This window comes from Fistularia commersonii, chromosome 4, assembly GCF_037954325.1.
Source record: "Fistularia commersonii isolate RoL2024-O1a breed Wild chromosome 4, RoL_Fcom_v1.0, whole genome shotgun sequence".
Classification (NCBI taxonomy): domain Eukaryota; kingdom Metazoa; phylum Chordata; class Actinopteri; order Syngnathiformes; family Fistulariidae; genus Fistularia; species Fistularia commersonii.
The window spans coordinates 11,597,605-11,611,779 of record NC_141287.1 but is presented as its reverse complement, the minus strand read 5'-3'; the positions used below and the strand labels follow the sequence as shown (position 1 = coordinate 11,611,779).

Sequence of the window (14,175 nt, the reverse complement as noted above, 5' to 3'; positions counted from 1 at the left end):
CACGGTCCATTGGAAGAAGCCACTGGGGTGAGAGGTGAAATGTCCACCAAGACACCAAGTCCAGTTGGTAGAGCATTTGACAGGAATTAACTATGAACCGGGCGGCAAGGAACATTCTCGGACACTATCTGCGCTCAAATGCCAGTATTTTTGGGGTGTCTCATCATCACAAGACACCATCATTGAGCCAAGGTGATAGAACATCAGACTTCTCCCTGCGGCCCTTTTTCTAATTTATTTTTAATTTCGCCTCTAGAGACTTGAAGGAAGCTATCAATCTTCCCGTTAGGATGGTATCTGTTTTATTTTTACCCGACTCACACATGAGAATGAACCGAGCGGATGGAAGCGACAGACTCTCAGTATCTTCTACCGAGGGAGACCGACCTGTATGAACTCCCGGTTGCTGTCCTCGTTGGGTGTCCACCCGTTGTCATCGTAATTCAGCCTGGCCTGGTGCGGCTGCCAGTGTCCGTCGTAGAACGCCGACGAGGCCGTGATCTGGTCGTCCGTGATCTTGCCCGACTCCAACCCGAACGCGTTGCTACAGTGAAACGCTGCGAAAGGAAGGGAAATGGGAGTTTTAGATCTGAGTTTCCGGCGTAAAACCGAACCCACCGATCAAACTTACTCTCGCTGACTTCCTTGTGCGTCATGTTGTATCGCGCCGAGAAGCCGTCTTTAGCCACGGCCATGTCGGTGTGGAAGGACAGGGAGAGGATCCCTGTGGATGATTGGATCTCCGGGGGCACCATGGTCCCGCAGTATCGACCAATCAGAGGGCCCACTGTTGGACGGACGGGACAGAAAACCAGCAAACTGTCACTGGGATCCAAACAAAGACCGAACACTGTCAGCGGTTGCTGGTGCAATTCCTTGTCTGATTTTAAAATCCCCTTAATTTCCCAGTGAGCTCATCGGTCCCCTGACGGCCATGTCAGGTAATGTGTCTTGTCTTGTCCTGGTCTTGTCTCGTCTGCTCAGCCGTCAACCTCGGATCGTTCTAAGTTCTGGACCGGACACGGTTTTTGTCCCACGAGCAACAGAAGCGAGCGTAAATCCAGAGATCTAAGTGATTCGTTCACTGTCTTCCTCGCTAATATGCCAACTTGTATGTGTCAACACAAACAGATGAGTGTGATCTAGAGCCTCCGGGAGTGTGTGTGTGTGTGTGTGTGTGAGAGAGAGAGAGAGAGAGAGTGCAAGGATAGTAGATTTATCCTGCTACACCCTGAATCCACACACACACATTCGGGCGGGACGCCTGCGGAGGAGGCGGAAGATGAGAAAACAGCCAGCAATCGATTGGTGTTGGGGGGGTATTGATTTTTTTTCCCCCCTTCCCTTTCAGAACGGGTGGATATTTGAAATAGGGCTCATGAGCAAACAACAGTAATAACTCTTCTCCTGATAGCGCTGAGGACAAAAGGGAGAAAGAGGAAGAGTTGGGGAAGAGACGATGAGAGGTGAAAAAAAACAACTCAGAGGTGGGTCATGGGGGATACAGGGCTGTCTCAGAAAATTACAATATTGTGATAAAGTTCTTTATCTTCTGCAATGCGAATTATCAAAACAAAAACGTCATACATTCTGGATTCATTACAAATCACCTGAAATATTGCAAGCCTTTCATTATTTTAATATTGCTGATTATGGCTTACATCTTGAGAAAACTCAAAAATCTTATCTCAAAATATTAGAATATCACGAAAAAGTGTATTTAGTTTTTTTAATTGCATTACAGAAGATAAAGAACTTTATCACAATATTCTAATTTTCTGAGACAGTCCTGTATATACGAGCTTGCTGGTATCAAAAAAAAAACCAATCCGGTTGTCCGTTTTCATCAGCGGGCGTAAAAATGGATTTCACGCGCAGCACCTGCATGCCTTATGATATGTATGGGGAAAAATAATGTGGATACATGAAGCATCAATGATTTTTAAATGGGGAATGCTACAATGCTAACGCTATCATTTATTACTGAAGCTAACATACAACCATTGCATGATTAAGCCTTGTCAATATTATTAATTATCTTGATAATGAACAATTTGTGAATGGATGACTGAATGAATCGTAGGTTGACGTGTGATCCAAATGTTGTATTTCTCTAAATGATGTGTGACTGAGAGGTGAAGGGTTGTATATCTCTACATGTGGCCGTGTGATAGGATCAAGTGGATCCAGCCTCTCGCCCAATGACAGCAGGGAGAGGCTCCAGCATCCCCCTGCTGAGTGCACGATACGCGGCAGAAGACGGACGGATGCCTGAACTTTAGAATTTTTAAAAAATATTTCTGAAGTGAAAGGGGATGGTTATTATCTGGTGGCAGAAAATAAAAAGTTGTGAAATCCAGATGCCCTGAAGTCGCTCTCCGTTGCAGGAAAGTGTCCTGACCTCCTTCTAGTCCCTTGAAACGCTCCTGTTTTTCTAACTGCAGGCAGACCGGGAGTCCTCTGGCCTTTCCTCACTCTCCCCCCTTGTTTTCCAGCTCCCCTCTTCTTCCTTCCCTCCCCAGCGGATCCAGCGTCTTTGCGCCTCTCATCCCCCGCCTCCCCCCCCTCAACCCGAGCGCCGCATCCAGAGCTCGAAAATATCCTCACGCTCTCACCGCCCCTTCTTTTTCTTTTCCCATCATCTCCGCATCTTCTATTTTACCCCCCCCCCTCCCGATGCAAAAGTATGTTGTTTCCTCACAGCGGTTGCCAGCACTCCTGCCTGTAAGCTCAGCTTTCATCTACCAACGCAGAGCTACTAAAATAGTTTCTATTCCACCTCAGTCAATAATCACGTAGGCAGGACGGAACACACACACTCACACACTCATAGGCTGCACTCATCGCGTCCCGGGATGAAACCCACTTCACGTTTTTTTTTTTGTCTTTAAAAGAATGAAGAATCGAAACACCTGCCCGTTTCTGGGTTCGAGCCTCACCTCCGGGAAGGCCGTCCCACACCTCCAGCCAGTCGTACTTGCAGTCGCCCTCCGCTCCCGGCAAAGGGTCGTTCTCCAGGTCAAAGGTGAGGAAGGTGAGGGTAACGTCCATGCTGGGGGGCACGATGATGATGAAGGAGCACTCCAGGTTGTGGGGGTACTTGTCGGGGAACCCCGGGGACTCGATGAGACCGGTGGGACTCGTGAAGTTGCGGGAACAGTCCGACCCTGGGTGGATGCAACGACAAGAGCCGTAGTCATGAAATATCTCATCATTGTAAGAGAAAACACAAAATCCAATTTTCCAAAGGATACCTCTCACTACTTTGCTAACTCATTGTTAGCGTTCGTTATTTTAGGACTGTTTTGTGTATAATAACCCATTTATTAGTATTCATCCATGATATCATCTGAATTGAACCAATGTGGAAATTTAGTGGAATTGAAAAAGATGGCTTTCAGCAAACCATAATCCGATGACCAGGACGAAGACCCGAAAAATGATGATGTCACCCCTTTCCACCACCGTCAAATCAGAGATTCCTTAACGCAAACTAAATCTCACCCTCATCACACCCAGAAATCTCCACCGTCCCAAAGCTTACCTACTGAGAGATGTTTTGAGGTTGATAAACCCACTGGTTTATTACAAAAACAAAAATGTCATACATTCTGGATTCTTTACAAATCAACTGAAATATTGCTAGCCTTTTATTATTTTAATATTGCTGATTATGGCTTACATCTGAAGAAAATCCTATCTAAAAATATTAGAATATCATGAAAAAGTAGTTTGTTGGTTTTTTTAATTGCATTACAGAACTACAGAACTTTATCACCATATTCAAATTTTTCTGAGACAGTCCTGTATAATTGGGTGTCATCTGCATAGAATTGAAAATTTATAGTGTTGCCTAATAATACGACCCAATGGAAGCATACATGGGGTAAAAATGCACTGGTCAAAGTAAAGAACCCCAGTCAGAAATCTCTGCGAGCCCATGGCTAATGTATTCAAGTTGAGTCAGAGGTAGTTCTGTCTCGACCAAATTCTTTAAAAATTTTTTTACAGAAACCTGACATTTACCCCATGAGTGAGCGCGTTGGGGATAGAAAACAAAGGTGTGACTTAGAGAGTTTGAGGGCTGGGAGGACTGGGCACAAATGATGTCTTGCTAATCATAAAATCAGCTATATTTAGAGCACATATTGATGATCTCTGTTTTGTCTGAGTTAAGCGATAAAAAGTTGTCAGTCTTCAGGACTTTTATGACCCTAAGACGTGTCCTGAGTTTAATAAACCCACTGGCTTCATCTGGCTCCGATGAGTTGCACAACTTGGTGCCATCTGCATAGAATTGAAAATTTATGAGGTGTTCCCTAATAATATTACATAAAAGGGAGCATATATAGGGTAAAAAGTATTGGCCCATGACCAGAACGTTGTTGATGACCGTACTGTAGTTTGGCGCACGAAGAGGACACCTCAGGTTTGTGAAATGGAAAAGAAGGTTTCGGACAAACAATGATCAAATGCCGGGATGGAGACCCAAAATCTGCATTGCATCACGTGATATCACAGAAAAAGACTGCTTTTAATATTAGATATTTAAAAAGGAATACTGTCAAGCATTCACAATGGAACACGGGTTCAGAATGAGATAGGTGTATTATGGGATATAGCTTGCTAGGCTAACGTTAAGCATAAGCTCTCTCAAGAAGGAGCGTTGGTGAGTGGAAGATGGTTTCACAGAAGAGGAGCCTGGTAACTGAACCTCCCCTTCCAAAAGCACTTTCCATCAGCGAAAATCCTCTTTCTAGCCACAGATTGATTTATTTACAGATAATTGAGGGTTAAAAAAAAAAAATATTTTTTTTTAGTGCAGGAAGCAGGCATTGAGCATTGGCTCGGTCCAGAAGTTTCCCAGGCTTCGGGATGATCCTCCGTCTAGAAACTGAAGCGGGGTTTCGCTTTCCGAATCAGAGGTGAAAGAAATATATGAATTAAGTACAATCCCTGCTTAATCACTATTGGCATTGCGTCTGCGGCACCAGCGGCTTGCAAACACATCTACTCCTGTTTCTAAAACATGCATTGCGTTGTAACCACTTCCCTTCTTATTCCACTTTTTCAAGGGTGACGTAGTTGTTGCCGCCGTTGGGCAGCAGAGCAAAGTCAGCGATACCGAACACTGGGAGAGCTGGAAAGTAGAGAAGCTGAAGGACGCACATGTTGACAGCAGCATGCCCGGGAGGTCTGGCCGTTTACATTATCAACACACACACACACACACACATATGCGCACATAATGATCTCGGCTTATAATCTGATGGTCTCCTTTTCCGAACATCTGTAATACCCCCTCTATTAATGCTCTTACGCACACACACACACACACACATAAGTAAATGGTTGCACCGAGTAGTCTATTATTCCAGACCACTCAGTCATGTGTGGCCAAACACCCAGACGCACACACACACACACACACATTGACTGTCTAAGCCTCTTACAGTAACCCATTTCCCTCCAGTCTGTTTGGGTGTCTGCTATTGTGCTTGCGTGCTAGCACCGCAGAGCGAAGGGGAAGTAAGTAACACATTAAGAGAAAGTCCATTCCTGCATGTAAAGTGCATTGAAACTGTCAGATGTAGAGGAAGCACTACAATTTGTAGCCTGGGGGTATTCATATAGGTATAAAATTATCTTCAAAAATACACAGGACATTATGATATTTCAAAAATGCTAAGTTACCAAGCTCTTCAGATCTCCACCCAGAGGGCGCGAATGCCCTCTAAGAATAGGCTTCAAACTTTTGTTTTTGGAGAAAAAAAGAAAGAAAGAAAAAAAAAGAAATCTCGTCTAGCCCCGAGCTACGTTGCTGTCGGCTTACTCTTCATCAATGCATGACAGTAACCTCGTATCTTCTCCCGAGTCCCTGGGTTCTCTCATTTTAGCGGCTTGGCTTTATCCACCGTTGTTATTTCTTTTAATATTATTAAAGCTGTTACTGAATCATCTCAGCTATTGCCAGCTAGCAAGTGGCGCTACTCATTTTAGTCGAAAGGGATCCTTTGCAGCAGTCCCTCCCAACCCGCTAGCACACCCTTGCTTTCTGTCTTTTCTCTCTCGCCCCCTCTCTTTCTTCCCCATCCGGTCGAGGCAGAATGCCGCCTACGTTGAGCGGGTCTGTCCAAGGTTTCTACTTGTCAACCGGATGTTTTTTCCTTGCCATTCTCCACCATCATAACCCATGAACCCCCTGCTAATGACTGGAATGTCAGTCATAATATTGGAGTGGCCACTTGACAGACAGACGCGAGCGGACACTGATGAGATATCGCAGCCGCCGCCGCTATGCTACTTTAGCTTCGGGAATCTCCGGGCTTTGTGACCAGGACGTTGACGGGCTGTCAGTTGACGGGTGCCGGTGGCGTCTCTTTCCTTGATGTTCATTTTTGTAAAAGTCTTCTGCTCTTTTGTCAGAGGAAGTGCGTGGCGCAGATTCGCGTTGATGCGGATTCGACCCGGAGGCGATTTCAAGAAAAAACTACAAAACCCCAGACTTCCTGTAGTTTCATTAAAATCCACGTGATGGTCTCCACTCCATGTTGCCACCAGCGGCTGTCTTGGAAGACTGTTTTTCTGTCCCACTTTCCAGGCTGATTTCCTCATAGCCATTACCACGTGACACACACACATGTACACGCACGCACACATGCACACACACGCATGCATGCATACGCAGTCTTACTTGTGTCTGGACCCCCTGCAGAGTCCGTCCATGGATAATGCAGGTCTGCGTGACTGTGAGCATGTGTGTGTGTGTGTGTGTGTGTTTGTGCGTGTGTGTGTGTGTGTGCGTGTGTGTGTGTGTGTGTTTGTGTGTGTGGGTGGGTGTATGTGTGTGTGTGTTCGCCTGACCCACTCTGTGGCCAGCAGCGGTTTTATTCCCTCCTCATTACTTCACGTTCATGAACATCACAAAAACACTTGTGCCCTCCTTTCTCCACCCGATCTGCTCCTCCTCCTCTGTCATCCATCCCTCCATCCCTCCATCCCTCCATCCATCCATCTATCCATCCAAAGATAAAGGGGAAATTATTATGTTTATAGTGAGGACCTGCAGGTGTTTAAAAATCCTCTTCAGGCTGTTTATTGTGACAATTCTGTTTGTTTACGAATTAAAATAAAAAGAGTAACCTTCTCATATCTATTAATTTCATAAGATACAAAAAAATAAAAAAGTAAAAACAAATATCCTGTGTAAGACAGTGTCTAATACACACACACACACACACACAAACACTTATATTTATATTTATATCTTGTGCATAGTCACTCGGACACATCTAATACTACAACTGTTATTTTGTGTGTGTGTGTGTGTGTGTGTGTGCATGTTGCTGGGTAGATTGCCGCACGTCTGTCTTGCGAGTGATCTCCCCCCCCGGAGCTGACCGGGCAACAAGAGCGATTCCTATTCGCTGATGACCTCGGTCACTGACCCAAAATGCTCAACCAGCCTGAAAAGCAGTGCCAACTCGGGCTGCAGACGCTCATTGACGGCTACAATAGATACGGACCACCGGTCATGAGGTGCGGGACAAAAAGAAGAAATATTACAGAAAATAAGAACTTTATTAATGTAATCATGAGTGAATCTGATGTTTTCCTCATTATAGAAACCGGTGAACAACCGGTAAGAGGAAATCATGGATATTTATGATAGCACCACAAAGAAACAGCTAAACTTCTGTATATTTGATTTGCTGTGTATTTATTTTGCTTTATCAGGTGTATTTATATGAGCCGTGTGTGTGTTTGAGAGAGAGAGAGAGAAAGAGAGAGAGAAAGCGTGAGAGAGAATGAATTAGAATAAAATTGATATTCTTTTTTCTATGGACACACTCAATCATTCTATTGTCAAACTTAACACAAACAGTGTTTCTATCTCTCCTCCAGTCAGATTGGGTTCTGCCATTAGCACGAAGTGACCTGGTCAGTCGAATTCATTCATTCATTAATTCAGTAATGCAGTAATTCAGTAATTCAGGAAGGAACCTGATTGGTCAGAGTCATTCATTCATTCATTGCAATCATCATGAAGCAACCAGATTGGTGGAATTCATTCATATTCATTCATATGGGGGGGGATGTGCTATCACCGGAAAGCAATCTGATTGGTTGAACTCATTCATTCATTCACTGCCATCACAAGAAAGGAAGCCAATTGGTGGAACTCTGCCATTCATTCATTCATTGGAGGAATCTGCCATCATTACAAACCAACCTGATTGGCCAAACTCATTCATTCATTCATTCATGGGGCGTCTGCCATCATCACAAAGTAACCTGATTGGTCGAACTCATCTCTTTATTCATTGCCATCATCAGGAAGGATTCTGATTGGTCGACCTTATTCATTTATTTGTTGGGGGGGGCTGAAACATATCCCAACTGGGTGAGATAGGGTTCACCCTATCCTTATAGAGACATACAGCTATTCACCCTCTCATTCACATAACATGTGGAGACATTCAACTATCTCTCTCTTCATTCCCCAGGTGGGATGTTAACAAACTTTCCATCAGTTACGTCACCAGCAGTGTCCGTCTTGGGGGGAGGAGGGAGGTCTTTACTTTTAATTTAGATAATTCATGTTTTATGTGCTCCCAGGACCTGCGAGTCCATCGCTCGTCACAGGGATCTTCTCGAGCTTTGCAGAGGGGGAGCCGCAATTTGCAAAAAAATATATCCGTGCACTTACAGGTAGGTTGTTCATGTTTCTTATGCTGGTTTTTGTACTGCTTCTTAAAAATGGTTTTTAGTCTATATTCGCAAGCTCATATTTGTTTTACAGCATAGAGATACCAAGGGATCTAACAGATGGAAATCAGCTTTAAATAAATCTGATCAAAATCATCCCTTCCCCGTACGCTGGATTAATGTTCCAGAATCCGGTCCCTTGACAAATACTAGTAAATAAAATAAAATAAATGAAAAAATCGAAACAAATAGATTAGCAAATACATGAATTTGTAAATAATATATATGAATATAAAATAAAAAATAATAAAAAATGAGCAAAACATGCGAATAAAATATGAATTATAGTATAAAACAATAAATAAATGACAAATATGTGAGAACAAAATGTAAAAGAAAAAAACAAAAAAGCTAAGCATCAGAAACTGCAAATAAATAAATAAAACATACAAGCACATAAATGGATAAATGATTCAATCAATATGAAAATAAAATAAATAAAAAAAAAATATATATAAATCAATGACAAGCAATGACAAGTGTTCTCACACTCCTGACAAAAAAAATTACCGGGTGATTTTCAGTATCTCCCTGGGAGGCAAGTGGCGCAGACAGGCCGGCCTTTCAGGGTCACGGGCGTCACCATAGCCACCAAAATATTGCCGCGCTCTAGCGAGCGAACGTGTCGTGCAGACGTGGGGCTACAGCCGCACGTTCATGCCTGTCTGTCTGTCTGGTGAATTCTGGGTCACAATAACAGCTGGGGGGCAAATGCCCCAGACTGCGGCATCTGATTGGACCCCCGCGCTGCGGAGACTGCACTCATATTGGCTGCGGTTGTACTACAGCATCCTCAGTAACACAGGGAATGTGCAAGTTGCTTTTTGGGTTTGTTTATTTGTGCCGCGTGTCTTTATTTCACCTATAACAATCAAGGCAAAAGCAAACAGATTGAAAAACAGTTTTTAACCCAGAATGGTCGTAGCTCTAAATTCGGCACAACCCTGAACACTTGAACCTTCCATACAGTACAGCTTTTTTTACTTCTTTTTTTACTTTTTTCTTTCTATATATTTATCTATTTATTCTCCTGGATGTTATTTGTATTTCTTGTCTCAAATCTTTTCTGTTATATCGCTAACCTAAGGATACTGCTATTGTTGTATTATGTTGTGTCTCGCTTTTTAAGGTTGTTTGTGTCTGTTTTTGGTTCCACTGAACCTGAGAGCTACGATCTGTAAATTTCATTACACTCTGTAATGACAATAGAAGTCTTAAAGTTACAAATAAAATACGAAACATGTAAATAAACACAGGCCATTGTGGTTCACTTTATCCCTTTTCTTCTATGAAGTAAAAACAACGCAGACTAAATAAACAAACTAAACCAGGGTCGTCGTTTTTTACTCTTTCTTTTGGTTCATACCATTGTAACCGGAGGAAGGGGGGAAATGCAGATTTCCTGAAAAGATGTTACGATGATTCCTCCCCCCATTCCCAGTGTTTGTCTCCCGCCTTGAGTGTCGTCCTCCCTGCAATCCCATGCAACAGCTCAGATAATGCTTCCAGCCGCCGTCAGCCAAAAGAATAACACGGCAACAAACCGGGCTGACGAAACACGCACCAATGTTCCCGCTTTTTTTTTTTTTTTTTTTTTTAAAAAGGAAGAGAAATATATATTTATATATAATTTAAGAAGAATTGCAAAGCTTTTCAAAGCAAACCGAGACGATTCGCAGCTGTCGGAAAGAGGATAACCGCGTCACTTACTGCTCTATTGACACTTTGTGGTAACAAGGAAAGGAGGAAAGGAAAGGAGGAGAGGAAATGAGGAGAGGAAAGCCTTGCTTCTCGCTTTTAAAACGATCACAACATGGTGTAACAGAAACAGTGTATGCATATTTCGGCGGCTCATCGTGGCACAACACTGTACGTTTACAACACACACACACACACACACACACGTGCACGCGCACACATGAACTGCAGCCGCCCACACAACCAGACGTTCACTGCACCTTCCAGCATAACAAGATCTTGTTAGCAGTATGACAACAGCTTGGATGGCCCAAATGGCTCCATCATTACTGCCAGGGATGGATGGACACACACACTCACACACAAACACACACGCTTGCAATCATTAAAACAAAACCTTGGAGCCATAAATGATGTTCTTCTTTTTCTTTTTTCTTTTTTCTTGATTTTGAAAGCAGACTCATCCAGCGTGTGTCTTCATTGTTTGAAGCGGCTCATTTTGCGCAAGGTCGCCTAAAAGATGATGATGATAGCGGTACGGACCGACCCTGGCGCTAATTAGCATCACTCTCGCCCTGCGTTTTGAAAAACCTCGGCAAAAACAGCAGCGGATCTCAAGACGGGGGAACGCCCACAAGGCTAAACATTGACCGGCTAACTACGTAAGCCAGCATTAAAACCATTAAGGGATGCTAACAGTGTCTGCTAACTTTAGCGCCACTTCCATGTATGTAAACACAATAATACATGTGAATAAGAGGGTAGTGTGACTATTCACTAGCTGAGTTCTAAAAGGGCGATTTCACGATCAGCATGACAAAAAAATCAAGTATTCTAAATACTTCCGGGGGGACATGGATTTATATGTAGCGTGATCCTATTTAATCCGATAGGATCGTAAAATGGATTTTACTGCATGCTCACAAATATATTACGAATGGTAGCTAGCAAAATATTTGACGCTCATTAGCTTTTGGACGTTACAATGCAAGACATTGCTTGTCGTCCGAACAGCCTCTCCCTAACCTTCTCCCTCTCTCCTTGGCTCAGGTGTAAACAGTGACACTTTTGTTTTTAAAACTCATTGGGTGGAATCAAACGCGGGGCACACACACACAAACACACAAACACACACACACACACACACACTCACACACACACGGGATAAATCCCAACTGGCTGGTGCCAGAAAAGTGAGAAACACCGACAACCACACGTGTTGTGTTAGTAACCCCAGCTCTCTGATCATGTGTGTGTATGTGTGTGTGTGTGTGTGTGTGTGTGTGTGTAAGCTCAGGACTCAATTAGGCAGGCATGTGTGGAATGCTTTCAGGGGAACGGAACAAGATGGCTGAGGGGCCGACACTGCGTGCCCCTCTTGTCTCACTTGCCCTTGATCTCAATTGGTCTCGCTTTGGCTGACCCATGGCAGCGTGAAGGGGGAAAGCCGTGTCACACACACACACACACACACACACACACGCATGCACGCACACACATGTAACTCGCACACAAAGTGCCGTGAAGAAGGAAGAGATGTCTCGCATGGAGAGTCTGAAGGGGTCTCAGGGGTCTTGTGCAGGGTATCCCCACCCGTCCCTCCAGAATCCCCTACGTGTCCCGTGACGCGTGGGCTGGGGGGGTCGAGGGTGGGGGGGCCGGGATCAATGAGCCCGGACACGAAATGAAGCGTGTTGATTTTGCCATGAGTAGCTTGTAATTCGGCCACTGATAATCCATTCGCGGAGGTCAAATTATAATACGATCTTCACACTGCTCATGTTCCTAGGCTGGGGAAGGAAATATTTCCTTTTGAAATTATCATTCAACATTCAACTATTCATTCAACATTCAACTATATATATATATATATATATATATATACATGGATAAATATCAAATCACGTTATATGCAAATTTTTTTAGATCCAAATGGTCATTTGAGCAAATTTTATCCCTGACATAGAGAAGAAATACAAGAAAGTCAAAGAAAATCAAGAATATAGAAATTTGAAATTTGTGCGGTATGTGCCAAGCGAGCTCCCACAACACAAATATGTTTCATGATGCCGCTGCACCTTCTGAGTTGCTGCTCGCTGCTCTCATCTTGAACGCATCGCAGCTTCCAGCATCCCTTGGTCATTATACAACACTATAAGTTTACAATAACCATGATTTTTCTTTTTGATGTCCCTTACATTATAAATATCCCTCATTTTCCGGTATTGTCTATATCAATATCCTTGTTTAGTGAGTTTTTATTTTATTTTATTTTAAAATTCCTTTAAATCATGAAAAAGATCAACATACAAACCCACTTTTGGAACAAATTAAATTCATATCTTAAGGGACCTTTGAAAACATACACAGTATATCTATATATGTTCCGTATATTTTAGAGTACAATGACTACAAAGAAGTTCTGGGTGTCAAAATATAAGTGAGAAACTATATGAATTAAATGCAATAACTGGAAAGTGTATGTCATTGCCTGTCTAAAATTCATATTTACATTTTGCATGGAGTTAGTGAATGGAGTTAGAATAAAATAAAAATTAGATTAGCATTATCATACAGTATATGCTAACATTTTTTTTTTTTTTTAAATGCAACAATAATAATAACTTTACCGGTTTTGAAGATCTCATAGCGCAGCGAGAAGCCCGCCCCCTGGTGGGCATAGTCGGACACGAACTTGATGTGCAGCGAGGGACCCGAGGAGATGATCGGCGCAGGGGCGATGTTGCTGCAGTGTTTGCCCAGTAAGTCTGCGGACTCCGAGTTTCCGTCGTGGATCTCGACATAGTCATACCTGCAGGCGGGAACAAAAAAATAAGCATGTATACCTTTTCTTATTGTTTGGCCGAATCCTGATGTACATCTGGTAACTCTACTGTTATCTGAGAGAAGAACGCCCTTTATATAGTCGAATTCAGTTAAACAAACAGTAAATCATCATTAGCAAACAATCGCATTCAACCAATCACAGATGGAACATGAACAGCACCTGGGGAGAGTTTGGGGGTCAGGAGGAGTTCGGGAATCGAACCGCGGACGTTTGGCTCCGAGACAATTGGTCTGACCACCTGATGTCACGCACTTTGAACTTCTGATGAACCCTGCAAGCCCTTTGTACCAGCAAATAGGCAACAAATGCTCCCGGCTGGCACCCCTGTGGAGCTGCAATCACAGAGAATCTGTGACAGGGGGCTTCCTCGATCAGCAATCGAAACATCTCCTGCTCTCCTAAGTACGGCGAAACCCTTGAAATTTTGAACAAACCACGTCGACGTGTTCCAGGGTGGATAATCAGATTTTTACTGGTTCATCTTCAACTCAAGAACATCAAAATGCTGCCTGTGATGGCTGATTCTGGATTTTTAAGGCCCTCTCTTTGTTTAACAATATGCTTAAAACCCCCGTTTTTGAGAGACTTTATAGTTAACGCTAGGCTAGGCTAGCTTGTAGATGCCATAGGCTCTCCTGAGTCCCCAGGCTACCTCATTTCACAGGTTCTCAAGGGTGCGTGGCCTGATCAAAATTAATATTTCTAATATTAAAAGTATTATTGTATTGTTTTAGTTGTTAGCATGAAACTGTTAGCACTACTGTTATTTATTACAGTGCCTGAGTGTGGTTCTGAAAGGCCTTATAGTTAACGCTAGGGTAGGCTGGCTTGTAGATGCCATAGACTCTCCTGAGTCCCCA

The 14,175-nt window shown here is 43.3% G+C and overlaps 1 protein-coding gene across 2 annotated transcripts in view; it reads right to left on the bottom strand.

Annotated features, from left to right (window-relative positions):
* The window catches only part of LOC147234690 (neuropilin-2-like), a 116,856-nt gene that overhangs the window by 70,961 nt on the left and 31,720 nt on the right, over positions 1-14,175 (bottom strand). For both annotated transcript variants that reach the window (XM_086145296.1, XM_086145297.1), the window contains exons 3-6: positions 13,098-13,279; positions 2,940-3,167; positions 632-787; positions 388-557 (exon numbers count right to left, since the gene is read on the bottom strand). In XM_086145296.1, the coding sequence (XP_086001422.1) occupies positions 388-557; positions 632-787; positions 2,940-3,167; positions 13,098-13,279 (736 nt within the window). The remainder of the gene's footprint in view (positions 1-387; positions 558-631; positions 788-2,939; positions 3,168-13,097; positions 13,280-14,175) is intronic.